General features: G+C 51.6%; 12 protein-coding genes across 12 annotated transcripts; 5 read left to right on the top strand and 7 right to left on the bottom strand.

Moving 5' to 3' along the window:
* Nucleotides 1-342: 342 nt before the first annotated feature.
* On the bottom strand, nt 343-809 carry BCR38DRAFT_415391 (uncharacterized protein; the record flags this gene model as incomplete). Its single annotated transcript, XM_040859017.1, has 1 exon — nt 343-809. A coding segment is annotated over exon 1 (311 nt), but the record flags the coding sequence as incomplete, so codon positions are not given.
* Nucleotides 810-1108: 299 nt separating this feature from the next.
* On the bottom strand, nt 1109-4452 carry BCR38DRAFT_381020 (uncharacterized protein; the record flags this gene model as incomplete). The annotated part of the gene is made up of 6 exons (XM_040857406.1): nt 3831-4452; nt 3706-3782; nt 3359-3650; nt 2967-3284; nt 2752-2909; nt 1109-2702 (listed from the first exon to the last, which is right to left on the bottom strand). Coding segments are annotated over exons 1-6 (2589 nt in total), but the record flags the coding sequence as incomplete, so codon positions are not given.
* A 3360-nt stretch (nt 4453-7812) lies between these two features.
* On the top strand, nt 7813-8674 carry BCR38DRAFT_479435 (endoglucanase IV precursor; the record flags this gene model as incomplete). Its single annotated transcript, XM_040863149.1, has 2 exons — nt 7813-8170; nt 8289-8674. The coding sequence occupies 2 exons, from the start codon at nt 7813-7815 to the stop codon at nt 8672-8674; spliced, it is 744 nt and encodes a 247-aa protein (XP_040720494.1).
* A 733-nt stretch (nt 8675-9407) lies between these two features.
* BCR38DRAFT_330682 (amidase signature enzyme) lies at nt 9408-11299 on the top strand (the record flags this gene model as incomplete). The annotated part of the gene is made up of 5 exons (XM_040854988.1): nt 9408-9668; nt 9747-9936; nt 10011-10843; nt 10899-11064; nt 11130-11299. 5 exons carry the CDS (start codon nt 9408-9410, stop codon nt 11297-11299), a joined length of 1620 nt encoding a protein of 539 aa, XP_040720493.1.
* Nucleotides 11300-11485: 186 nt separating this feature from the next.
* BCR38DRAFT_318216 (ThuA-like domain-containing protein) lies at nt 11486-11859 on the bottom strand (the record flags this gene model as incomplete). Its single annotated transcript, XM_040854738.1, has 2 exons — nt 11486-11629; nt 11653-11859. Coding segments are annotated over 2 exons (351 nt in total), but the record flags the coding sequence as incomplete, so codon positions are not given.
* A 761-nt stretch (nt 11860-12620) lies between these two features.
* BCR38DRAFT_404040 (uncharacterized protein) lies at nt 12621-13519 on the bottom strand (the record flags this gene model as incomplete). The annotated part of the gene is made up of 4 exons (XM_040857807.1): nt 12621-12757; nt 12899-13015; nt 13126-13183; nt 13223-13519. 4 exons carry the CDS (start codon nt 13517-13519, stop codon nt 12621-12623), a joined length of 609 nt encoding a protein of 202 aa, XP_040720491.1.
* A 1209-nt stretch (nt 13520-14728) lies between these two features.
* On the top strand, nt 14729-15220 carry BCR38DRAFT_491532 (uncharacterized protein; the record flags this gene model as incomplete). The annotated part of the gene is made up of 1 exon (XM_040864675.1): nt 14729-15220. The coding sequence occupies exon 1, from the start codon at nt 14852-14854 to the stop codon at nt 15218-15220; it is 369 nt and encodes a 122-aa protein (XP_040720490.1). The 5' UTR covers nt 14729-14851.
* A 400-nt stretch (nt 15221-15620) lies between these two features.
* On the top strand, nt 15621-16742 carry BCR38DRAFT_469989 (uncharacterized protein; the record flags this gene model as incomplete). The annotated part of the gene is made up of 2 exons (XM_040862824.1): nt 15621-16227; nt 16295-16742. The coding sequence occupies 2 exons, from the start codon at nt 15621-15623 to the stop codon at nt 16576-16578; spliced, it is 891 nt and encodes a 296-aa protein (XP_040720489.1). The 3' UTR covers nt 16579-16742.
* A 1308-nt stretch (nt 16743-18050) lies between these two features.
* On the bottom strand, nt 18051-19426 carry BCR38DRAFT_453594 (uncharacterized protein; the record flags this gene model as incomplete). Its single annotated transcript, XM_040861608.1, has 3 exons — nt 18051-18555; nt 18647-18732; nt 18800-19426. The coding sequence occupies 3 exons, from the start codon at nt 19424-19426 to the stop codon at nt 18051-18053; spliced, it is 1218 nt and encodes a 405-aa protein (XP_040720488.1).
* Nucleotides 19427-19686: 260 nt separating this feature from the next.
* Nucleotides 19687-20293, bottom strand: BCR38DRAFT_416 (uncharacterized protein). Its single transcript, XM_040859072.1, has one exon. The coding sequence runs from the start codon at nt 20256-20258 to the stop codon at nt 19767-19769; it is 492 nt and encodes a 163-aa protein (XP_040720487.1). The 5' UTR covers nt 20259-20293; the 3' UTR covers nt 19687-19766.
* Nucleotides 20294-21225: 932 nt separating this feature from the next.
* BCR38DRAFT_404036 (ubiquitin-conjugating enzyme) lies at nt 21226-22035 on the bottom strand (the record flags this gene model as incomplete). Its single annotated transcript, XM_040857806.1, has 2 exons — nt 21226-21675; nt 21769-22035. 2 exons carry the CDS (start codon nt 22033-22035, stop codon nt 21226-21228), a joined length of 717 nt encoding a protein of 238 aa, XP_040720486.1.
* Nucleotides 22036-23130: 1095 nt separating this feature from the next.
* BCR38DRAFT_331649 (elongator complex protein) lies at nt 23131-24846 on the top strand (the record flags this gene model as incomplete). The annotated part of the gene is made up of 1 exon (XM_040855077.1): nt 23131-24846. One exon carries the CDS (start codon nt 23131-23133, stop codon nt 24844-24846), a length of 1716 nt encoding a protein of 571 aa, XP_040720485.1.
* Nucleotides 24847-25210: the final 364 nt, after the last annotated feature.

Raw genomic sequence — 25210 nt, 5'->3', positions numbered from 1 at the left:
GTTTCCGGGGATGCCTACGTGTCCTGGGCACCACCAGATATACACTTGTCCCGGGGATGTCCAGGGTTTTCGCTCTCTCTGTGACCAGGTTTTGGACAGCTCTTGGAAGGCGGTGAATTTTGCTTGACTGCTTCCGGGACTTGGTCAGATGAGCCTACCCGCAACCGCGAGATTATCGAGGCAGATGTGGACGTTTATCTGCCATGCTGTTGGACGGAAGCTTTACAGCCTCCTGAAGCCCCCGCAGTGCTGCGTGGGCTTCCGCATCGTATACCTCTATCTGAGAGCCCAGTAGTTCGGACCCGCAGAGTAGTCTTTTACCGGCCTGATAACCAGCCCAGCCTGCTCCAGAGCGCTGGTTTATCCTCACAAAACCGCAAAATAATGACTTTTCCAGAAACGCATCCAATCACTACGGTAGAACCAGACACAGCTGAAGAAGCTGGTCGAGAATCTGCTGTTAACCAGAACAAGTTTTTTCCGTGCAGAGTTATCCAGCAACGGTCCTTACTTATACCGTAGCCAGAGCGACGATCTTGACCGTTATCAGCTAAGATCTGACTGGAAAATGATTCCGAAGATCTAGTAGTTATAGATTCTGTCGCTCTAATAGGATCTAGTGGACCTTGAAGAGAAATAGCACCAGAATCCATATAGAGATAAAAACCTCTAGAATCAAAAGACAAGGTGGAAGGGATTATACCATTTTCTACTGTCTGCAAACACTGGCCCGTCGCCGCCGACCAGAGCCGGACCGTGCGGTCGTGCGAGGCCGAGGCCACGAGCTGCGAGTCGGGCGAGAAGGCCACCGAGCTGACGAGGTCGCTATGGCCCTCGAGCGTCTGTACGCACTGGCCCCAGCTATCTTGTACTCCTGATACGATAGATATCCAGCTAGACATATCTTTTTCAAAAACAGTTCGAATCGTACTCCTCCGAGGCGTAAACGCGAGCGCTGACGCGTATACCTGGAGAGGCGCTTGTTGGATAATAGAGGTCATAGCAAGGACAAAGCGGTTAGCATCGTTTAGGAAGTCAAGAGTCTTAGTTGTGTCCGACTGATACGCGTTAGTTTATAGGAGTTTTTATGCTTGAATCTGAAACTCACATGAGCACAGGCTCGTAGCGCCTTAATCGCCTGCAGACTCTCCGAAACTCTTCCCATCAAACTTAATGCTTCTAACCAATGAAGGAAGTGGCAGGTCAGGAAGTCACACACCTCATCCCCATCCGATACTTTCATTTCGGCCTGCTGTAGATGGTACGACCAGAACTGACAAGCGTACTGGACTTCTGGCTGTAAATACTTGCTGATTCTCTGTGGGTCTATCGATGAACGAGGTGTTCCTGGCGCCTGAACCTCACAGATATCAGTCCGAAGGGATTTATTCATTACGCGCAGGCAGTTCGTAGCTAGCCACTTGTGGGATTCTTTCTCATCCACCCAGAACTGGTCTTTGTGCCTTTCGGGATCCACTAGGAAATTCCGGAACGACAGGTGAAAGAGTCTGACGGGAGAGCCGGGAGGGGACGGGACATGTAGAACCGAGTGAAGATGAAGCAGTCTATTACTAATCATCTTCTCATCTTCGTCAAGTAGCTGCGATAGAGCATGGGTAGAGAGGGGATTCTCAAGGATAACGATCGAGCCAACAACAACTCGAAACTCTTCTAAGACCTTCTCCTTGTCACTTTCGTCAAGTCTGATAAGTTGTCGTTCCAGGACAGGCATGTATGTAGCCTCAAGCTTAGACTGCTTGTTTCTTGATTTATAGGCTAGGATCTCTCGAAGTTGTTCTTGGGGATCGCTGTAATTCCATTCTTTAAGGAGACGACAGATAGTGGCGGCAAAAATGAAGAGAGGACTTGCCCTCTTTACTAAAGTCTCGATATCTGATTTGCTTGGCCATTCTACAGGCAGTTGTTGATCTTCGTTTCCCAAGTTGTAGTCTTTTTTAATCTCGGTCATCTCGTGCTCCAGGAATATAGTCAAATCGCGATCAATAAGACCTTGGCGTATCTCATGGAGGACTAAATCCTGATACGTTCCTTGATTTTTCTTGAAACCCAATCGTATAGGCAGTTCGGGTCTGCTAGTGATAAAGATCTTTAAACACGAAGACGGTAGTTCCTTAGCACGGGAAAAGAGTTTGATGATCAGCTCGATATCCTTCTCTCTCTCGCACTCATCCAGGGCATCGACAATAATGACAAGCGTTGCAGGGGCCTGAGTGTTTAGAGTCATCTTTAACAAAGGCTCCAGGATGAGCTTCTCAAACTGCTGTGATATTGTCTTTTGCGTAATGGCAGGATCGGCATCGATGGCACTTTGAATATAATAGGCGAGGGACGGCGATTTATAGACCAACTGAGCGGCAATCGTAGTGAAGAACTTGGATGTTCCGCTTCGATCGGCCATGCCCTTCTTAAAGAAAAAGCTGCCACCGAGATGGCCGTTCTTAGAGAAAGACTGTGCCACGGTGCGCGAAATGGTTGACTTCCCGGTGCCAGCCATGCCGTTCAGCCAGAAGACGGGTTTGGCGCGAGCATCGACAGCCCATTTGGATATTTCATGGAGAAGCTCTTTTCGAGTGCCTTGGAGGCAATATGAGATCTCTTCTTCGGCGTGGGAGTCAAAGGATGCTCCTTCAACAGTGTGTGGGAGGAGCCTGTCGAATGCTGTCTCTTGGTCGAGATGGAGGCTATAGCTTAATTAGTTTCATCGAATCCAAGTGGAGATTAGCGACGTACCGCCCCTTGCTCACATCTGCACACATCTTTTTAATATTCTCTGAAACCTTGTCGAAAGAAGGGTCATTCGGGCCAGAGTATTTGTTCAGGCGTAGATGGTCCGTCGAGAGCGGGAAATGATCACAAAGGTCGATACATGCGGAGTCCTCCTCTACAACCTGAAATACCGTCGTTAATTATAATAAAACAGCGCATAATCCTGATTCGGTACGTACCATTCCTTTAATTAGATGGGGCATCCCTAATCTTCTTCCAAAATCGGTATCTTTCAATTCGAAGAAGCAGACCACCGGGATTCGAATTCTCTGCAAGAGTTTACCGAACTCGTTCAGCTTATCCCGCAAGGTGCGATCGCCGTAGCCTAGGGCTCCGACAATACCGATATGGGATCCAGCAATGTGCATGATTCGGGCTATGAGTTGAGCTATCCCCTTCATCTTAGAGCCTTTGAAGGGACATCCCAGAAATACGAGGCCGACGGTACGGTCGACTAAGTGTTTCAGTTCTGGGTCTGCATTAGCGTTCAACAGGCCCTGCCCAAATCCCGTTAGCATACATTGCAAATAGAGGATAAAAATCCTCGTTGGGAAGCTCGTGTTCCACTTACATGCTGGATAACATTACCGCCCAAGCTGTGTCCGATAAAAACTATCGGGCGGTTCGTAGTGTCCTTCCGGTACCAACAAAGGCTTTCTACCAGATCCTTGCCACAAAGAGAGAGGCGAGTTTTCGGGGCATTCGCGTGCCATCGCGATTCGTAGTTGTACACCATGATTCGGGCATTGGGCACCACAGCAGGTAGCATATTCGGATCCTTCAGCCAGTGAACATGGCTGGCTCCGTCTGTCCAGGTCCACGACCAATCCACGTTAGCCCCGAGGCCGTGGACAGCGACGATGCTGCGGGGAATCAGCAACCAGATAACGAGACACTAATAGCATGGGCAAGACCTACTCTACCTCGACCTCCCTAGTGGCTGCGTTGCTGGGCCCGGAATATAAAACTTGGAGCACTGAACGACTACTAGAAGTCTGTACTCATTAGCATGCCACCCAAATCGATACTTGGAAGGTACAGACTTCTTGCTTGCTTGCTTGGTGCTCTTCGTTCGCCGAATCTTGTTGTCCTAAAACGTATACCGCTCTCTTGTTCCTATATTGAAGCCACAAGTAGGGTAGGATTGCAGCGCCGACTAGGACGAGGATGTTCACAGCAGTGGCCGGGTCCATGGCCGCGGTTGCCGGTAGCCGAAGCGATCGAAAGTCAGGGTCGGAGGACAAGAACCTATTGTGCTGTTCGCAAGGCTAGAACGTCGCTTGTGTATTAGTAACCGTAGCGGCAGGGTATCATTGAAGAAGTGCGGGCTATATTCAGCGTAGCGGAAAGCTTTAGAAACTAAGAGAAAAAGGACAAGTGCACCAGTACGTAGCTAGCAATAGCTGCCTTGTTGTTTTCGCTCACCTCGGCGAAGTCCCACGGCCAGAATGCATTGAGTTGGCAAGGCACGATGATTGGCTACGGAAGTGCCGTGCCGACGCGCCGCAGCCTCGCCTAGTCGTCATCTGCTTTTTATGTAGTAGGAATAGCATGCAGGTGATGAACATCTCTGAGCGATAGCCTGTAAAGTGTCACGACCTGGGTTACATCGCATTGGTAGAGACCTCGATTAGGTGCTATCGACGAAGATTCTACTCTAAGGAGCGAAGGAAAGAAGATTACAACTTAGGTTTGAGGGAGCGCGACTAAGTCGTCCACGCTTGGCGGGGCTCCTACAGGGGTTATGATTGGCTTCCCATCTGGCACTGCCACGGCAGGTGTTCCAGCTGTAAGTCACCTGGTTGTAGTGAGTCTGCGAGGGTTGACCTTCACAGAATTGGCCATATCTTCCACACCCTCTAGCCGGGGAGGAAACCCTCTCAAATCTAGGTCAAGTACATGCTAAACAATAGCTCTTTCCTCTATCTTGGCGAGTAGTGCGCTATTCGGCCAGATCTCGGTACGTGGGGTGCGACCGTGGATTCAGTCACGGAGTGAGGACTCGGGTACACCGTATAGCTTTGCTGCTCGACGTTGGCTCATATTTTTGGTCGATCGGATAGCTTCGATGGCAAGGTTGATTTTGGCTTCTTGGGTTTGAACTGACATGGTGTTGTTGTTGAGGAAATAAGTGTTGAAGTCAAAAGGTTGGAAAAGTTGAAAAAGTGCGCGACTCGGTGATATGCGCGACTCGGTGTTAAACCACGTTACCTTAAAAGATACTAATATTAGAAAATACGTTAGCGAGTTCTATAGGTACCCGTGCCACACCCTACTTATTTCGGATTCGCTTAAGCTCACTAACCTAAGTTAGTGCTAGACAGCGATTTAGCTAGGAAATAGCAATATTTTCCATATTAGATTAGAATCTATGTAATAACCGCAATACATGGTGTAAGGAAAGAGTGTTACGAACCGTTGGCCCTAGACCAACATTACAGGCCCGTTGGCAGGCCAGGTGGTGTCAGGTTACGGCCTGGACCGAAGGCGATAGTACAGAGTGAAGGGGAGAAATAGGCGTGTTCCCCTGGTGGTCACCTGGTGATCACTGGTGGTCACTTGATGATGGCAGGTAGGGGTGTCCACAGTAGTTCATTGATCTCTGCCCTCTCTATCTTCCTCCGTCTCGACTCCTTACTTATAGCCAGCCGAGGTTCTCTGTTGGATTCTGGATGTTTGCTTCCGCATGTCTGTGTTCCTCCGACTTCGGCCAATATCTTGGATAGCGGCTCTTTATCTGCAACCAAGCGATTCCCTATCCGCTGCAAACGGCTTCAACAGCTCTCATTCGCCACAAGCGGCTCTCTAGCCGCCACAAACGACTTCCTTCCTGGTGGAAGCCGGCCCGCCTCGGATGACACTTGTGGCTCTGACAGGTGGATACAGACGCTCGGATCATGGGACCCCGCATCGGAGGAAGGAAAAGACCGACAGGTCACGTGACCTACAGGGGTGGATATGTTGGTCAACTACATATCCAACCAGCAGGATATGTTGGCAGAGAACATATCCAAGTGGGGATCAGTGAAGGAGAGACGGATATATAAGGGACAGGACTCCCAGGCATTTCATAGATAGACAGTCTCTACTTCAGTGATCAATCTAAGCATCAATCTAACCCATTGGTGAGGCAAACTGCCTTGACGACTCTATTCCCAGTTACCCTACTTGAATACTTCAGTTACCCAGAGCCCTATACTCCATACGTCAGACCCCGATATTATTGCTAAAGGACTCCGCAGCAGGACTTACTTACTAGCACAAACTCTTACAGACTCTTTAGTGGTTTACGCAGCTAGACTATTAGAGGTTTCGTTACACTTCACGCATCATCATCCTTGTGACACGGCAGAGGCACTGCAAGTTCGAATCAGGGTTGCGACATCAGTCTATCTCTGTTGACTAATACTAAACTGAAGAAGAGAGAGAAAGAGATCTAAGTGCAAGTGCCCTTTCCTACATTATAAGGAAAAGGGCAGCGCGTACAGGTGGGACACCCATGCTAGGGTGTCCCTGTTCGTCCAGGGGCCTAGGGGCCAGGCATCGTGACCGGCGTCACACCGGTCTCAGCTGACAAGCTGAGTCGGGAGGGATTCGCCCCCGATCCGGTAGAACCCCGGAACCGCTCAGCTTAAGAGGAGAACTCGAGACGCTCGCACCTAGTTTGGATTCTTCAAGAATCAGTCTTGCAATATACGCACCCATACACTGGCCTACTTCTAGCTACCCTTTGTCACGGTGAGCAAAATTGAAGAGTCAAAACACTCTAATGCACTGTATTGACTTAACGATTCTCGACAAGGAAAGAAAGAGAAACTAAAACAGGCTGGCTCACATCTGAGGATCTTAAATCCCGCCTTCAGATGGCCAGTGCTCTTACGGGTCCACAGCTAGTGGGTTTCGTGGCATCGTGACACCGGCCGTCACACCCTTTGCACTACCTGACTATTATATTGTGAGACGTGTGGTATCCTCGTTACATGCAGCTTGTAGACTAGCTGTAATCCGTAATCCAACAATTAGCAGTGGACCTTTGTGCAGTAATAATCAATCTACCTGACTCCATACACGACCTTGAAAAGAAGGAAAGAAGGGAGGCTCTTGTCTAGGCGGTCCTATCCAGGGAGCTCTCTGGTGCGGAGCATGGCTCTAGGCTAATAGGGGTTAGGCCAGCATGGCCGTCACAGTTCCTAACATCTAGGTCCTTTCTATACAATGTATACTCTTTAGAAAACATTCTACACTCTCTATTTCACTAAGCCTTAAGACATTTGTACGCCTCGTTAGTGGTTCCTAGGCTCTTTCGGAGTAAGGGCTCGCGACCGCATCAAGTTAACCATGTGGGGTTAGATGTCCGCGATCCGCAGGAACCTGGACCTGGCAAGCAAAATTCCACCAACCACGGCAAACACGGACCACTCCTAATTCCTCATTGGGAATTCTGGATAGAGACACCATCCGTAATACCGAAAGTGTGAGTTCGTGCTACCACGAATGTCTCGCATGGCAGTGCTTGGGAGACGGAATTGCAAAACAACGGAAGGGTCCGTCTGACCAGGAAATATACATGGCTGTCCACTTCGTTGAATTACGAAACCCCATTACAAGGCAGCATAGTCTAGCATGTCTTGGTCAATTATTCCGACAACCCTACAAAGCTTGTGGAGATGGCAGTGGGGTAGATCGGAAGATGGAATGAACTGGCCTCCATACACGGTAATCAATACCATACCAGCATTGCTAAAGGCTACAGACCATGGCGTCTCACCTAGCCGCCTGGAGCAAACACGAATACAGATGTATGGATATAAGAGCAGCCAACCACTCAAGATGGAATGAGCTTTTTTGAACTTGTTTCCATCGGTGCTTTACCTTCCTTTGACCGTCTCACTTGATTCTCTCTTTTCGCTCTCCGGACCCGGGTTTCTTTTACATAGCCATAGAGATCTGGAATCCGCATTGTCGTTTCCTTCAACACCTTAAACGCGCCCGCACAATAGATCGCCTCTTCTCTTCACCGCTAGTATGAAGTTCTTCGCCTCCCTCCTTGCTACGGCTAGCTTAGCTGCGGCGCACGGCTATGTCGACAACGCGACTATTGGCGGCGAGGTCTACACCTTCTATCAGCCGTACACGGACCCGTACATGTCGCCCATTCCAGACCGCATCTCGCGGCCTATCCAGGGCAATGGACCGGTCACCGACGTCACCTTGGCCGACTTGCAATGCGGTGGATACACCGAGGGCGGCATCGTTGGGTCATCTCCCGCGGCACTGCACGCTCCCGCTGCTGCTGGCTCCAAAGTGACGCTATACTGGACGCTATGGCCCGAGAGCCACGTCGGGCCCACCATCACTTATATGGCCAAGTGCCCTGATGCGGGTATGTCCCTGGGCGCCATCACTCCCGTTTACCCCTTCTCACCCCCCTCACCCCCCCAAAAAAAGGGGGGGGGACCAAAATGTTTCGAGTAGAAGAAAACTGACACGAGATATGACAGGCTGCGATTCCTACATGCCCAACAGCACAGCCGTGTGGTTCAAAGTACAAGAAAGTGGTCGCACGGGAACGTCCAACACGTGGGGCGACACATCGCTCATGACGGCCGGCAACGCGGGCGTCTCATACACGATCCCCAGCTGCCTGAGCGCGGGCAACTACCTCGTGCGCCACGAGATTATTGCCCTACACGCCGCATACAGCTACCCCGGCGCCCAGTTCTACCCGGGCTGCCACCAGCTCAAGGTCACGGGCGGTGGGTCGACGACCCCCTCAGACCTGGTAGCTTTCCCCGGTGCGTACAAGGGTTCCGATGCCGGCATTACGTACGATTCCTATCAGGCGCAGACTTATACCGTGCCTGGACCTGCTGTGTTTACCTGCTAGTGGAATATGCAAGTGAAGAGGTGACGGATGTGGCTGGCGTGGCTTGCCATATCGTTCATATTCCAGCATTGGATATAACCGCCTCGGATTTTGTCTGCGAATGCATTAGTTTTGCTATATCAGTAGCTTATTGACTTATTCCACTTGCTCAATCGTCAGACCTAAACATGATACCGACTGTAGACGGCCTTGCTGGCGTTGCCTCGGAATGACATAACATGTCCATAAATGCAACCTGTCTACTACGTAGTATGTCGGACGCTGAAAACAAGGCCTGGCATCCTACATGTTATGGGAGATTTCTCCGCATGTGTCCTATTTCTCAATTGGGGTCAATGTGGCCCATGGTCAAACATGAACCTTCAAAGGCGCTCGGTGGGAGATCCGATCCGCAACCCCACGCATGTCGGAGCCGGGTGGCGCCTTGGTATCCCAGATAACGGCAGCGTATATGCGGCTATGCACATTCTACAAGGTACTTCACCGTTCCTTCGCGCGCCTTGCCAGGAGCACAACACAGCTACCCCAAGGTGGGGTTGCGAAGAGATAAGCATGTCCCGACCAGGGTTGGACATTTTGACCCCGCGAGTTGTAGTAGTTTGCGTTGCTCCCTGCGAGACATAAATTGACGCACCCTATCGAGGGCCTTCATACCTTCTGCAGATGACAATGCTAGGACAAGAATAGAACGCTGGTCCTTGAAATCTTCTGCGGCTATAGCTCGACGGTCAACATGTCCGTGGTTCAACCTCAAGACGGGATAACTGTCGTTACTGGTGAAGACTTGAGGCCCTTACTATCCAAGGCGGGTCTACAACTCTCGGAAAAGCTCTTGGAAGATTACACAACGCTTCTCAGTGGACTTGAGGGGGCCATCGCATCGTTGCCAGACGATACAAGCTTTCTGCCAAAACCAGATCTTAGCAAGTATCCCAGGACCGATATCAACATTCCCTCCCCGGAAGAGAGTGATGGCGGTGGATGGGCAACTAGAGTAAGTGAGAACTGCTGGTGGCTGCCTCTTGGTGAAGAATTCGGTGATGGGCGGACTTTCTGACCTGTGCGCAATTAGGTGACAGCAAGGTGCACAAGCCCCAAGAGCGACCTCCTGAAGGGACGCACAGTGGCGCTGAAGGACAACATGGCATTCGCCGGTGTGCGTTGTACAAACGGCACTTCCATGGTCGAGTGGGTTCCCGAGATTGACGCTACCATCGCGACGTGGATCATGGACGCAGGAGGCATCATCATCGGCAAGGCAGGTTCGTGGATCGGATCATCCCCATCAACCACACCATACTCGTTCGTCATAATCTGGCTAACTTGTCTCACACAGCTTGTGAGAACTCATGCCTAGAAGGCATGTCAGCCACGTCCGTCACAGGCCCCGTCCAAAACCCCTTCGCCGACGGGTACAACGCCGGCGGCTCCAGCAGCGGCTCCGGCCGTCTAGTGGCCACGGGCTCTGTCGACATGGCCATTGGCTGCGACCAAGGGGGAAGTATTCGCATTCCGGCCTCGGAATGCGGAATTGTAGGCCTCAAGCCCACCTGGGGTCTGGTACCGTACACGGGTATCCTGAGTTTGGACGCGCATCTCGACCACGCTGGACCCATGACAAGGAACGTCAGGGACTGTGCATTATTGTTGGAGGTCATCGCAGGGCCAGATGGCTGGGATGACCGACAACCGCCATTTGGACTCGAGGGGGACAGGTTGAAGTATGTGGAGCATGTCGATGCCGTCGTCGCCAAAGACGGAGCCAGGATGCTTGAGGGCGTCAAGGTCGGCGTTCTCAAGGAAGGGTTCGATATCCCTGGTATCAATGCAGATGTCGCTCAAACGGTCAAGGCAGCAGTGAAGAAACTGGAAAGCCTCGGCGCCGCTGTGTCCGAGGTGTCAGTCCCGCAGCACAAGATAGCACCGACGGTGTGGACAGGCGCCTTGCCGCTGGCTGGAGGTCGGCAGGCCATACTCGGCGACATGGACGGGCGAAAGCAACTCCACTTCACCGATCGAGCCGCCAAGTTGGATGCGCAGCTCACACAGGCGCAGTTCGATGCTCTAGGGCCCGGTGCCAGCAACATGTACATGGGATACCTATGGGTTCAAGAGAAGCACGGCGCCAAGCTGCAGGGAAAGTGTATGAACCTCATCAAGTCCATCAGTGTAAGTCGTTGGTCGACTTGAGGTGTTATTTTGGCAACGAGACTAATCCAAGTAGGACGCATACGACAAGGCGCTGCAGGAATTCGACGTCCTTGTCATGCCTACGTTACCCACCCCGCCGCCTCGGCTACCGGAGCCTGGTGCTTTGGGTACGACCGAAGGGCCCCTGAAGTTCCTCTCGCGCAGCATCGGGATGATCGCCAATACGTGTCCCTTCGATAGTTAGTATTCCGGCTGTCTCTGATTTTCTTGGAGCTTGACTCGAAGCTGACGCCATGTCGTGCAGACTCGGGGCATCCCGCACTTTCGCTTCCAGTCGGCTTCGTGCCAGCGGTCGAAGATGCAGAGGTGAAGCTGCCAACGGCCATGCAGATTGTAGGGCGTAAGTACCAGGATGTGAACTGTCTCAAGGTTGCGGCAGCTTGGGAGAAGGCCTTCGACTGGAAGACGTTGTAGCATGGGCATGGACAAGTAGGGTTTGGATAACATTTTACAATAATCACGATGTCGCGGGCCATCCAACGGTGGATGACGATGGCTTATGGTTTGACTAGCTCCTCTCCTGACTCTGTGCAACCCAGCGAATGCCGGATAGAACATGCCTAAAATACAATGGATGCTCATACGCCTCACTGACATGCCCCGGCCGCCTTCGAATGCACGACACCACGCCACCGGCTGGTCATCATCATGTTTGCCACCTTGGCACGTCTTTTCATTGACTGTGAACACGACGTCAACATCCCATGCACCTGGGTTCCCAGTGAATTTGTACCACTTGTCCAACTAATGCCTCTGGTCAGGTAAACTAGCAGCCACAACTCCGCGATCGCCCTTTCGAGTCTCACGATTCCTTGCTGCGGGTCAGGATGATGCGAAGACACAGTACCGATCAACCGTCCATACCAGGGCTCGTCACGCAGGGCAGTGGCCGCACAGTGGATGCCCACGAATCCCCCGCCGTTGCGCGCGTAGCTTTGCAATGCCGCTATGTGGTCTGCGTCCATCATAGTCCCACGTGTCTAGAAGAAAACGACAATAATAGATCGTGCGCCGCGATGAGGGACGCATCTCTGGACGCGCCGGCATCAAAATGACCCGTGGACACGCCCAATTGCCGTAGTCCCGCGATGCCGGCAGGGATGGACTGCTCATGGAGAAGTCGTAGATTCGCCCAGATAGGCCGTCTGTTTGTCACCTACGTTCGGGCTCAGAGCATCATATTCAAGACTCAAAATCTCAAAGAGTCAAGTCCGTCGCTTTGACGGAGAAATGAAGTGTGTCTTACAAACTGTGTTTTGGGGGTGTCGCCAGATGGGGTATGGTGTTAAAGCCCAAAGCCAAGTCCGTGCAGCTCGGGGCTCGTTACCACGAGGGTGCTACTAAATTACAGTATGAAATGGCGTTGGACTGAAATCCGCCAGGACGGCACCCGGTTCAGGATTTCGGTTGGGGCAGGGGCATGGACTCCTAACTCTCCAAGACTTTTCAACTTGCTGCTCCGTCTTTCTCTCTCTTTCACCTTCGAAAGACGCAAGACATGCGTTCGTGGCGGAGTAGCTCCCTCCTGACCTTTAAATCACTCTACTTCGTCCTTACGAAGGTCTAATTTGTACTTACGAAGGAGACACCGACGTGCCTCCAAAATGGGATTCAAATCCCCGCAACTTATTTTCCCCTAGCTGTCTTGGGCTGTGCCTGGACGACCGAAATCCACGGACCACACCTGTGTCTGTCGATGGCCGTGGCACAGCTCCCTGTCCTCCAGTTCAAGACTCTAGCAAAGGACAATGACCCCATGTGCCTGCACCGCCTCGGAATCCGAAATTGTCCGCCCCCCTCGGTACCCATTCCAAAGCTTGGATATATTTGGTTTGTATTTGCCTGTTGGCCCGTCAGGTAGGCTCCGGCTGACTGTGGGGCATGTTTCTTAGCAAGACAAATGAATCCTACCGTGCTACTCGAGAGTCCGTCAGCGAATAACATGGCGACGCGGGGGTGAGGGTGCATGGCTTCAAAAGGTCGTCAGGTCCCCGATCGATGCGAAGATCTCACCGTCGGCATCTGGATCCACCCTTCTCATAATTTGATCTGGCCTCTGGTGCACTTTAGGTTGCCTTTTGCAGATGATGGCCATTGCGTGCGCGTAGAGCCCAACGACCTCGACGGCCCCTGTGAGGAGCGAGCAGCATCCTAGAAGGGACACACTACTACGAATATCGACTGCAATATCCAGTCAAAGGGTCGCAGAAGGAACGGGCGCTCGCCATGAATCCACTAACCATCAACGTTCTCTACACTACGAGCGAAAAGGTCTTGATCGCCACGTCGAGCTTCAGCCTGACCGTCTCCATCATGGTTGAGATTTTCCTATTTTACATGTTCTGTCGAGACTCGATGAAAGTCAGTGAAAGCAAAAATTCCCATATGACGTATTTGAAGTATGTTGGTGCTAATAGCAGATGCAAAGGCAACATGCTGGGTCCGGTCCGTCTTGTTGTCCATCCTTCTGATCAATTGCATCTTCTCCCTTTCCGCCTTCGTTTTCGTGGTGGCCACCAATGACATTGGTTTCAAAGAAGGAGTCAACCTGGGCTCGATGAGCCAGAGGCGTCTGTATCCCTCACTCTTGTCGTCATCTTGCCTGTGTCTACTCGTCTTCGTCCTGTCGGCCATCTTGTTATTTTCGGCCTGGGAGGATTTCAAGGATGAAATGCGTTTCAAGCAAGAAAACGGGTTGTATGGGTTTGGAATCAAAGGCGAAATCTACCTCTGAGAGGCGGCTCAAAGTTGTTGCATGTGTTACAGCGCACAATCGTAGATCCGCCTGCTGATTGCCAGCGGCCTGGCTGCAGGAAGGTCAGTTCAAGGTTGCAGTACTATGCCTTCATAGTACTGCCTTGAAGGGTGTATCATCACCTAAAGACGACCGAGATTGGGTTGGCCGTGGGGATCAGATTCAGCCTCAGGTATCATGATATACGTGCCGATGGGCAATATACGTTAACTCCTCTAAACGGGTTTGGCTAGATCACATAAAATTGAAAGGCGCATCTCAACCGAGCTGAAATTGTCCGAATTGCCCGCACCTGAGCCGAGGATTAGGCTTAATAGAGTTGTGTAAAGGGGTTGGATATCCTCGCTCATGGGTCGTCCCCTTCGGTTCTGACTTGCAATGGTCTGACACTTCAAACTAGAGACACTTCCCGGTCTTGGTTGAATGAACTGCATGCTCTCCGCGAGCTATTGGAGGGCGAACGAGCCGCCGTGACCATTGCTGGGTCTGAATAGGCCTTGATGGTATCTGCATGCGTTGTCCTGTGTGCACAGCTGGATAATGAGAGTACTATTTTGAATAGAGCCGGACTGGCGAATAGAAGCCTGTAAATGCTGTACTAGAGCAAACGAAGCAGTAGGTACCGAAATGCGGAAATAGTAAAGCTTCTGCTTAGAAGTTGATAGACACATACACATCGCCAAATGTCCGTACCTCACGGTGCACGCACGTGGGTATAGTCTAAAGCAATGCTTCTATTGTTTAACATTAGCTACGAAAACCGAAACGCGTCGCGGCTGTATTTGTGATCGCGGTTATCGAGGACTTCTCTGCTCACTTCTATAACATGTCGACGTCTGTCATCTAACCCCTCCTGGCCTCGTTGACTTTCCTTTCGATTACCGGTAAGAACCCCTTTGGTACGAGATATTCAAGTATCTGTAATGAAAGTCTGTGTCTTCAATTAAGGAGCACTAGTATACCACCATGAACGCTACGGAACTGGGCATATTTGCATCAGCCTCAGTCCAAATTAGGCGATGTTTCTCTATCCAGGCTAGTCCGGTAGGCCTGCTTGGACTCGCGGCAGACCTGATAAAATCTCAACTGCCTCCTTTGTGATCTTCGTTATCCTCTGGCAGACTGAGTTTGGTTTTTCGCGGAAGTTTTTATGAAAGTTGCCATCGCAAACTGACCAATTACATTTTTGACAATCAAGTTACCATACCGTGATGGGGTTGGTCCACTGGTTCGGATCGGCAGAAATGCTCGGATGGCTCGTGGCGGGTCTCCTATTTGCAGTCGGCCATCATCTTTTCTACAGCAACTTGGCGGGCCACGAGGCGCCCACGGGATCATATGCTCTCGGCGCCCTTAGTTACTCGAAACAGGAAGCATTTTTTTCCAACACAAGTCTCGAACTCGCCATGGGCATCGCTTACTTTCAACTGTTCTGGCAACCAGCAGTGGACGGCTGGCCCACCAATCTGGATGACCTCGATATCACATATTCGGTGCTCGACAATATGCTGCAACTGTTCCGGTTCAAGATCTGGTGGAACGACCTGTGGCATGGGCGCTGGCGCTCTTCGTCTGGCTGACCCCTATAGCATCCATCATTACACCCGGTACTCTCGGTCAGTTTGGTGAAAGTCGACCCGGCACCATCCGCCATGGTCCACGTACCGAATCTAGACTTTTTGAGTCTGAGCTATGCTGCAGACATGCCCACACGAGGCTTCCGCTCTGCAGATGAAGACGGCAAGCCGTCAGCCTTCTTCTACAACGGACTGAGTCAGGCCGTCATTTGAGTAGCGACAGCAGTATCGGTCCAGGGCGCCATTCTACCTATCACGGCACCCGCGCCGAATGCTGGTTGGCAGCTCGAGTTCTACCGGCCAGCTCTTACATGTAGTACCGTGTCGGAAGAGACATCTCACGGATGATTGCAAACTATAATTTCAACCGCAGTCGATGCAACTAGCCTTTCGGGTATCTCTCATGGACGTCGGAGAAGGTACCGCTGAACCCGAAAAACCAATCATTCCCTGCTGGGCGGGCAGGCCTTCAAACTGGAACAGCAGCCTCTTCAACTTTACCGAGACGAACCCACTTGAAACTTTGGGAATCGACTCGGTCATGGTGCAGTGTTGTATTTTCAATGCTACGTATCTTTCCGCCTTTGAATATACCGACGGTGCACAAAATATCAACGTCAAAACTCATATCCATGATAAAACCCGGGCCCTGTCTGTGATCGATCAAGTCTACGGTCCAAGTACCTTCGGCGCGCCACAGAACGGATGCAGTGTGCTCAACCTCGAAGGCACAAACTGCTTCTTCGATGAGACCGTTGTGCAGAGTCTGGCTTACCAATCCGGCATGGACGCCTTCAACCAGCGCGTCATCGGGTCCATATCCGAGAATGTGGAAACTGGCACGTTTGACGGCACCCAAAAAAGGTTTGTCAATACAAGAATCATGTCCTCAATGCTGCTGTACACACGAGAACTCTCATACCTCCAAGATGGCAACCCTGATACCGACAACTCGCTCTTCCCCAAGTTGCAGTCGGTGCTAGCTGGCACCAACGGCTCCATTGCCAAAGGTCTGACCAGAAGCCCCAGCAATACCGACAGTCTTGTCCAACATAATGCTTGCAAGAGCATTGGAAGGTATGTTCAAAAACCTTACCGTCAGCCTCATGAGCTCTGCCGTGCTCCAGCCCAACGCAAGCTCGCCTTTGGCAGCACCATTGACCAATGTAACGTTCGAAACGTACCACAACATATACGACTACGCCTCGGACAAGCTCTGGCTTTCATACAGCTTGGCCATCTTCCTTGCCACAGTCGCCGTCGTAGTCGGCCTGGGGGCCATGGTCCGTAACCGGGCCGTATTCAGTGATGGCTTCTCGACCATTCTGCGCACCACGCGATGGGCCCATATCAGCGCCTAAATCCGGCATCTCGACGCTGGGGGGCCGATCCGCTGCCTAAGTACCTTAAGGCAGCGCAGATTCAATTTGTGAGTTCGTGCAGGGCACCAGCGCGAGAGGAAGACAACAAGGAAACCGGCATGGCACCGCCATCGGATGTTCTGGAGTCTGCAGATCAAGATCCGTTAATATACGAGCCTGCTGATGGAAGACCGCAGGACTCATTGATGACTGGAAGTACAAAAACGAATATTAGTTGTGTCGTCACAAGCAAATAATCAACACACTAAACCACTAGACATTTATTTCAAGGGTCGTTGAATTGATTGATAGTAATCCAAATATGCACGGAAGCCTTCAGTTTGGTTTTTTAATCTCGTTTATTACACTGCCTTATATAGGCCTACGACTATTGAAGGTAGTAACTTCCGTTCCGCTTTTATATCCGCAAATACTAAAACACATATTTCCCTCCCAGTCTAGCTATCGTTAGTATAAGTACTAATTCCTCGTATCTATCATCGTACTGTTTAGGTAGTTAAGTAGCACCTTCTACCTAGCGTAGGATTAAAGAGAGTGTAAAGAGAGTATTCTAATGATGTTGATATTGGGATATTGACAATCCGAGTAGGGAAAACAAGATCCCATTTCGAACTTGTACAACTTTGCCTAGCACTGAAATCTCTTGAGCGTCGAATTCGATCAACTCTAAAGTTGAAGCATCATGTCCATCAGGCAATGCACAGTACTCGTAATTTGTTGACTCTTAGCAGTATAGACAATATCCAATTTAACCGAAAGTGGGGGCGTCTAGGCAATTTCGCATAGGAAGTAGAACATGACGCCCTAGTATAGCATCCTTCAACGTGGAAGTGTGGAAACACTTATTGCCTCGTAGATGAAGCAACAATCCAACGTAGCGAAGCCTCAGGTGTTATAAAAGGGGCTATGGATTTGCGTGACAAGCCTCAAGGGTACAAACGTAGTTCATGCAAGCTGTGGGCAGAAATGGCAGTGTTCGGCCCCGCACGGACCACCCAGTGTAGCCACTGTAGATTAGCCAGAGCTTACGGCAAGTAACGATAGTCATAAGAACAACAATGAACGGTGGGCTGCGATTTGCCCACACAAGCCAACTTAGTTGGCGAAGTAAATCTTATCTCCTGCTTTCTCAGCACACCGTGGACCACACGAACTCTGGGATTTCTTTTTTGAACATTACCTCTCATACGCGTGATACAAACCATTTGCGGATACCCTCTGGGTTAATGAGCATCACAATTCTAGGGCCCGTCCATCGTTCACTAACATTGCGACCTCAAAGCGGCTGTGAATATAATGACTACTCGTGGAACCTAGAGCACAGGCTTCGGTCATAGTCCTTGTCTATATTGGACCTCGAATGTGCGCAAGGTCATAAATATGTATATATGGTCAAGAACATCAACTGGCGTGGCCTCGGAATATCAAGCTACGGGCACATTGTCAAGGCACTAAACTCTCGCCTTGTTTGCCTCAGCGGCCCATAGCCCTGCCTCTTTCTTCAGCTCCCTGTTCACATACCAAAACGTACACAGGGTCCATATTCCAGCCCATACAAAGGGGACACTCCACCCAATGACATAGGCAGCATCTACACTATTCAGCCCGAAAATGAGGATGGTGCACAGCACTGCACAACCTTCGGCGCCAAAGGCCCAGAACTCGCCCAGCCGTCTCAACATGGCCCTGAAGACGTGGCTAGCCTCGTAGCGGCGCTCGAGAGCCTCACGAAATTCGGTGCCACCTGACCCGTCGACGGCGCATATATCCTCGATCAAACTATAAATACCGGGGCGCAGCTGAGCACCTCTAGGCACGCTGGAAATGCGGACGGGGGCAGGAACGCGGAAGTAGCGGAATGTATCGATGATGAGCAGAAGTGTACCGAAGACAAAGAGCATAGTAGTCAGTGGCATGGACAAGAGGCGGATCAGGGGGTCGTCGGGGACGGAGCCGCTGTATAAGTTAGTCAGAGACCATTCACACCCATATGTGATAAGAGGCAATCATGGAACGAAAGGATTGCAGTAAAGAGAACAATACTTACATAATTAGCTCAATCATGACGACAATCCACGCAAAGGAGAAGTTCCAATGAAACGAGTCCAAATACCATCGGTGTGCACCCAATACCTGTCACATGCTTAGCATGTAGCCTCGGCGTATTTAAAGGCACAGAACAGCATTAATATCAACTCACCACACACGTACTCTCCTTCCTGTACAACCTCCAAAAGCGCACAAAGTACTCCACAATGCTGGCACCCCCAATAGCGGCCGTAACAATACTAAAAACGGTGTTGGCCGATAACTTTTCATTATTCGGATTCCCGGGCCCGACGCCATACCACAACCCAAAGTACAAAGCAACGGGCATGGCGACACTATCAAAGACGATGATGGTCCAGAAGAGGAAGATGGCCATTTTGCGGGTGCGCAGGGTGTAATTCAACGAAGGCGGCAACGGCTGGAAAGGACCGACCTCGCGTCCCACGTATGCAAGTTGGATGGCGTCTGTCTCGGCATCATTAACGAGTCCGCGGAGAGGCGGCAAAGACGGCCGCCGCGCCATGGCGACACTGGGTCGGCCAAAGGGTCCATCGTACCGTCGGTCAAATTCTATGCTCGGTCGCGGGTTTGTTTTGGGCGGCGTTCGCAGTACGTCGATGGTCGCCCTGGTTTGGACTGGGCTTGATAATGGAGACGCCGGGGACGTGGGAGGACGTTGGTTGCCGCTGTTGGGCTTGTTGATGGCGTCGGGGGCACTTTGCGCCTTCCTTTCATCGAAGAAGCCGTTGGGTGATGGAACATCGGGGATATTCTCCATGTTGTGCTTTTCTTGTTGGTGTCCAGGCACATGGGCTGCTGTACGCGGTCCAGATCGACTTGCGCCTGCATTCGGTTTCTGCTCTGCCGCCAGGAATGCATTCATCGCATTGTTCCCGAGACCAGGGCTGCCCGGCAACTCGCTGCCTTCCACCTCGTGGAGTTTTGCTTCATTTTCCATCCTCTTGCAGTGCAATGGTCAAATGTCTCAGGGTTGTGTCGGAATTTCGAGAACACAGGGAAACTGTTGTTGATTGGTGGTGAGCACTGAGCTGAACACAGAGCTGGTCTGGAGAAGCAACCAGTTTTGATGAATCTGAAGTGGGAGATTGGAGTCGGAATTAGAGGAAACGAGGACGGAATCCCATCCCTATGATGTCGTTCGAATCCATTTGCCAACTCTTCCTGCATCTTGTGGGTGTTGGATCTGCAATACTGAGAGCACCTACGGATAACCACGATGATGTCAGACTGATGCATCTTAGTCGGGTTGGCACGGGCCGTCGAGGAGTATTTGTCCTTGTACAGGGGTAATGCGGCCCTATGGGAAGCCACATAGCCGTTGGTAGCGGCGAAAGAGTACAACGGATCATCAACATTTGTCGGGCCACGGATGAAATAAGGGCTGAAATATTGAGACGCGATATCGAAACCCCCTCTGAAGTCTCAGAACTGTTCAGGTAGGAAAGCCGGCTCAATACAGTTTTTATACCTTTTATATGAGTATATACGTGCATGTCATAGAAGAAGAAAAGCCAACCGGTTCTGCTCTCAGATAAACCAGACCGAAAAAGTACATTAGGAGGCAACGTTTGGAGTGTATGCATCCTCATTATCAAGAGCCAAGGGGGATTAATGGAAAATCGCGACAGGATATTGGGGTATCTACTTTATATAAACATGGCACGATATGACGAGCATCATCGGCGGAGACTTGAGATGGCCGCGACAGAACACAAAAAGTTTGGTTTCTCACATTCAATACATGCCAACAATTCATACAAGTAGCACGTTAATTAAGCCTCTCTCATGGTCGAAAAACACAAAGTATGCCATCTTGCAACCCGTCAATACTTGGCCAGCGATGCGATAGCCTAATTTATTGCTGGCAGTCGCGACGACCAGACATGATGGTGGTGTTCCAAGCTGCTCGCTCACACGGACACTTTAGCTTCAGTATCGGCCAGTGAATAAAACTGCATCCGGACGTTGGGGAATATCCACCTGCTTCAGTATGATCTGGCTTTCGTCTTAAATTATTCTCTTCGACATAACTGCGTCTAGAATTAGAAGACATTGGCAGAAGCGACTTCAGCAAGTCCATTCTAGTCATGGCTCACTTGGGGTGCACCGCATGTCTGTCACCCGTAAACTAACTACAAAGCTGAATCGCAAGTGCTATGTGATAGTTCGAATGAGCATGGACCGAGTGACCCAAACAGGAAAGGATGAAAGTGATTCTGGCCCATGATAGAATTCCGTCCCAAGTCGAAGAGCTTCTTCGCACTTGTTATGATGCATGCTACTCGTGGTAAATGATGAGTCCCAACGCCGAATACAATTCTCCAGGCGAGGAAGCAATCGCGTCCCTCTGATAAGCCATGTTCTAAACTCCATCAATGCTACTATCCTCCAGCCAAGCACCCCACCCCACCCCCCTCCCCGTCATCGCCGTATCACGTATCCGTGTTGTGTTGTGTCGTGTTGCATTTGTTCTGTTCTCTGCCGCTCTCCCTCCTTCGCCGGACGAGCGTACACACGGCCGTCCGCACCATCTGCACTACCTTACACGCCGACCTCTCAAGGCTCGCCCAGCAGCCGGGCCGTGATGTCGCCCATGTACGCTTCCTCGAGTACGTAGTCCATGCCATCGTTCTTATCGATGCCGAAGAAGACAAAGGCCTCGACGACGCGGTCGAGGTCGAAGCCCATGCTCACGAAGCGGCCGATGAGGTCCTTGTTGTAACCCTGGTATCGGCTGTCGTCGACGGTCTGGGGTGCCGTGGCGATGGTGCGGGGCTTGACGCTCTGGAACTTTGGATTCCGCGGGGCGCCGGCGTGGTTGGCGGCCCACTCGTGTGCCTTCTTGTTGAACGCGTCCGGGTCGTCCATCATCATTCGGGCTACCTCAGCGTCTTGCGGATCCTTGGGCTCAGGACTCTCGAAGAGGGACTGCAGCGAGAGGAGAGTGGATTTTATCGTCAGAACTGGGGACCAAGCCGTGCTAAGCGTGTCCAGGCAGATTGCTCCCTGAAATCAAGGCGACATTAGTTGATCGAGAGGGAGAGAGAGATAGGGAGTAGAGTAGTGGAAGTAACTGGAAACACTCCTATGGCCACTCACAGTTTGACTGCTGATATTGGGATGCCAGACTTTGGTGTCGAACTTCATGATGGGCGGGCGGAAGGGATACTCTGTGGGGATGTTCACGTCGACAATGAACTTGCCCCCCTCGTATGGCGTGCCAGGCGGCCCAGGTATACAGGCCTTGAGATGGGTCAAGTCACCCGTCGAGTCGGCAGGCTGGGCGGTAATGTTGCTAACTTTCGCATCGGCCTCAATGTCTGCCAGCTCCTTCGCCACCCTTCGAGCTCTACTGGAACCTGCCATGTTGGTCGTAGGCAGAATGGCTGAACGGATCGAGTATGATTTGGACAGTAGGCGAGAATTTGTGGCTATTAAGACTATGTTGGACTTGGGGTTGCTGACGGAAGGGTACTGTTGTTGGTTGAGGGTGCGCTGAGTTCGTCGAGAGTCTGTTGGTTTGGTCGTGGCCAACTACAATTTGAAAGCAGCTGGGCGCTGGAGCTCTTTGGGATTGTTCTAAAAGTTGATGGCGGGGCAATCGAATAGAGGAGTAAGGCAGACGAGCTGGAGACGAAAAGCCAGTGAGAATGTTTGGCAAGGGATGCAGCTGTATTTATAAAATAAACCGAGTCGATTCTGTATACCAGTAAGTCCTAAAGTAATCTGGTTGATTCCACAGTTTCACCAGACTCTCCAAGAGATGCTTCGTCTTCCGCTAGAGACTTAAGTTGGAAGTGTGCTTAGTGGTTAGGCCCTGTGGATATTCAGAGAGTCGGAGCGCCTCGACGTCGGTCGGCAAGTCGGATTGCTGAAGTCAAACCACGCGACCACGCACCGCACCGACCCCCTGCCAGCAGCTTGGCACCTGCCCTGGATTAAGCTCACGGATCCCCACGTTAGCTGGTCCGTGTTCAATGATGGTTGGCGTTACAGTGTCTGTTGAAAGAAGTGTACGTGTTACGACTCGGCAGGCGCTTGTACCTTCCATCGGCTACTTTGACAGTCCCTTGCCTGGGGATTGACTGGCCTTTGATATATTTGCTTGTCAATATGAGAGTATAAAAAATGATGTAAGCCTACGGTGGAAAGTGGACTCGTACCATTTTCTTTTGAGTGATGAGTGTTTTGGCCGAATGAGTCTGCCCAGAGGAAGCCGTGGAGCCTCGAGATAAGGGAGGTACCTAGCGTAGGGCTATCGATACATGGCGGGGTCCTTTTTCAGAGATCTCACCGTGCCCGCAATCGGTTATCGATTTTCTCCCATTCCGCCAAAATTTTAGCATCACTAGACGACCCTAAAGTCAAGTACTTTTTACCCCACCAACAGTCAAGCTTGTCGATGGTCAGCAATCGCAGCTTTCGCAGCTTTCCACGACGCCCAACATGGCTACGATGACGATGACAATGACGGCGACGACGACTCCCCGCAAGAAGGATGCCGTGCTTGTACCCGAAAATGAGCGCTTCCTACGATGCTGCGCCGACGTTGCCAGCGCCTTGATCGAAGACTACGAGTCGTCCAAGGACCCCAAGAACCCCAAGAAGGATATCAATCTCAATAGCCTACGAGCCAAACTGTCGAGAAAACACAAGCTCGCCAATCTTCCGCCGTTGACCGCCATTATCGCCGCCGTGCCCGAACACTACAAGAAATACATCCTGCCCAAACTTGTTGCCAAACCAATACGAACGTCGTCGGGCATTGCTGTTGTGGCCGTCATGTGCAAGCCACATCGGTGTCCTCATATCGCATACACCGGCAACATATGTGTGTACTGTCCTGGCGGTCCCGACTCCGACTTTGAGTACAGTACACAGTCCTACACCGGGTACGAGCCCACGTCGATGCGCGCCATTCGCGCACGATACGACCCCTTCGAGCAAGCCCGCGGACGAGTCGACCAGCTCAAGTCGCTCGGTCATTCGGTCGACAAGGTCGAGTACATCATCATGGGAGGAACCTTCATGTCTCTTGCCCCGACGTACCGAGAGGAGTTCATTTCCCAGCTGCACAACGCCCTGAGCGGCTACCAGACCAACAATGTGGACGAGGCCGTCGAAGCAGGCGAGATGAGCAACGTCAAGTGTGTAGGCATCACAATAGAAACACGACCGGATTACTGCTGGCAGCCTCACTTGACAGATATGCTACGGTACGGCTGCACTCGACTCGAGATCGGCGTCCAGTCGCTTTACGAGGATGTGGCGCGCGACTCCAACCGTGGTCACACTGTAGCCGCCGTGGCCGAAACCTTCTGTCTGGCCAAAGATGCCGGGTTCAAGGTGGTATCACACATGATGCCCGACTTGCCAAACGTGGGTATGGAGCGGGACATCGATCAGTTCAAAGAGTACTTTGAGAATCCCGCCTTCCGAACCGACGGCTTGAAGATATACCCGACACTCGTCATTCGCGGCACTGGTCTGTACGAGCTATGGAGGACGGGTCGATACCAAAACTATACGCCCAACGCCTTGATCGACCTGGTGGCAAGAATAATGGCTCTTATCCCTCCGTGGACTCGTATCTACCGCGTCCAAAGAGATATACCGATGCCCCTGGTGACGTCGGGCGTCGAGAACGGCAATTTGAGAGAATTGGCGCTGGCCCGCATGAAGGACTTTGGTACCACGTGCCGCGATGTCCGCACGCGCGAAGTTGGCATCAACGAGGTGAAGCACAAGGTTCGTCCCAACCAGATCGAGCTCATCCGTCGCGATTATGCTGCCAACGGTGGCTGGGAGACTTTCCTCGCCTACGAAGACCCCAAACAGGACATCCTGGTTGCTTTGTTGAGGTTACGCAAGTGCACGGTAGAGTACACCTACCGTGAGGAGCTCAAGGATCAGCCAAGCAGTCTCGTCCGGGAGCTCCACGTTTACGGCACTGCTGTGCCTGTACATGCCCGCGACCCCAAGAAGTTTCAGCATCAGGGCTTCGGCACACTCCTCATGGAAGAGGCGGAGCGCATCGCGAGGGACGAGCACGGCAGCGACAAGATCAGCGTCATTAGTGGTGTGGGTGTCAGGAGTTATTACAAGAAGTTGGGGTACTGGCTCGATGGGCCGTACATGAGCAAGTGGCTCGATGGCCGGCCGCAGGATGGAGCATGAATGGAATATGGGACTCGGCATATGAAGACAACGACCACTAGGGACGGACCCCAAATGGTGCTACACACAAAGACCTAGCCGCCTCGTAGTTGCTGCTGCCCAGTGCGTTCCGCGAGATCAGAGGCTCGCCTTGCTCGTCATTGCGTGAGCTATGGGGCACTTGGGACCAATTTCACGAAGCCTTTACAAGGCGAGACAAGTCTGGCTGCAGATGAAGTGCCTGGTATATCCACCAAACCACGTCCGGGACTTAACAAAAGCAATGCGGAGTTCGCCGACTACCTCAAGTAAGCGAACTTGGTGTTCGTGTGAAGAAGCCCGCGGCACATAAGGCCGCATGAGATGTTCAAGCCAAGGCGACGCC

The sequence above is a fragment of the Pseudomassariella vexata genome (assembly GCF_002105095.1).
Source record: "Pseudomassariella vexata strain CBS 129021 chromosome Unknown BCR38scaffold_1, whole genome shotgun sequence".
Classification (NCBI taxonomy): domain Eukaryota; kingdom Fungi; phylum Ascomycota; class Sordariomycetes; order Amphisphaeriales; family Pseudomassariaceae; genus Pseudomassariella; species Pseudomassariella vexata.
Note: the sequence above shows the minus strand (reverse complement) of the source record. Positions and strands in the feature narration are given on the sequence as shown.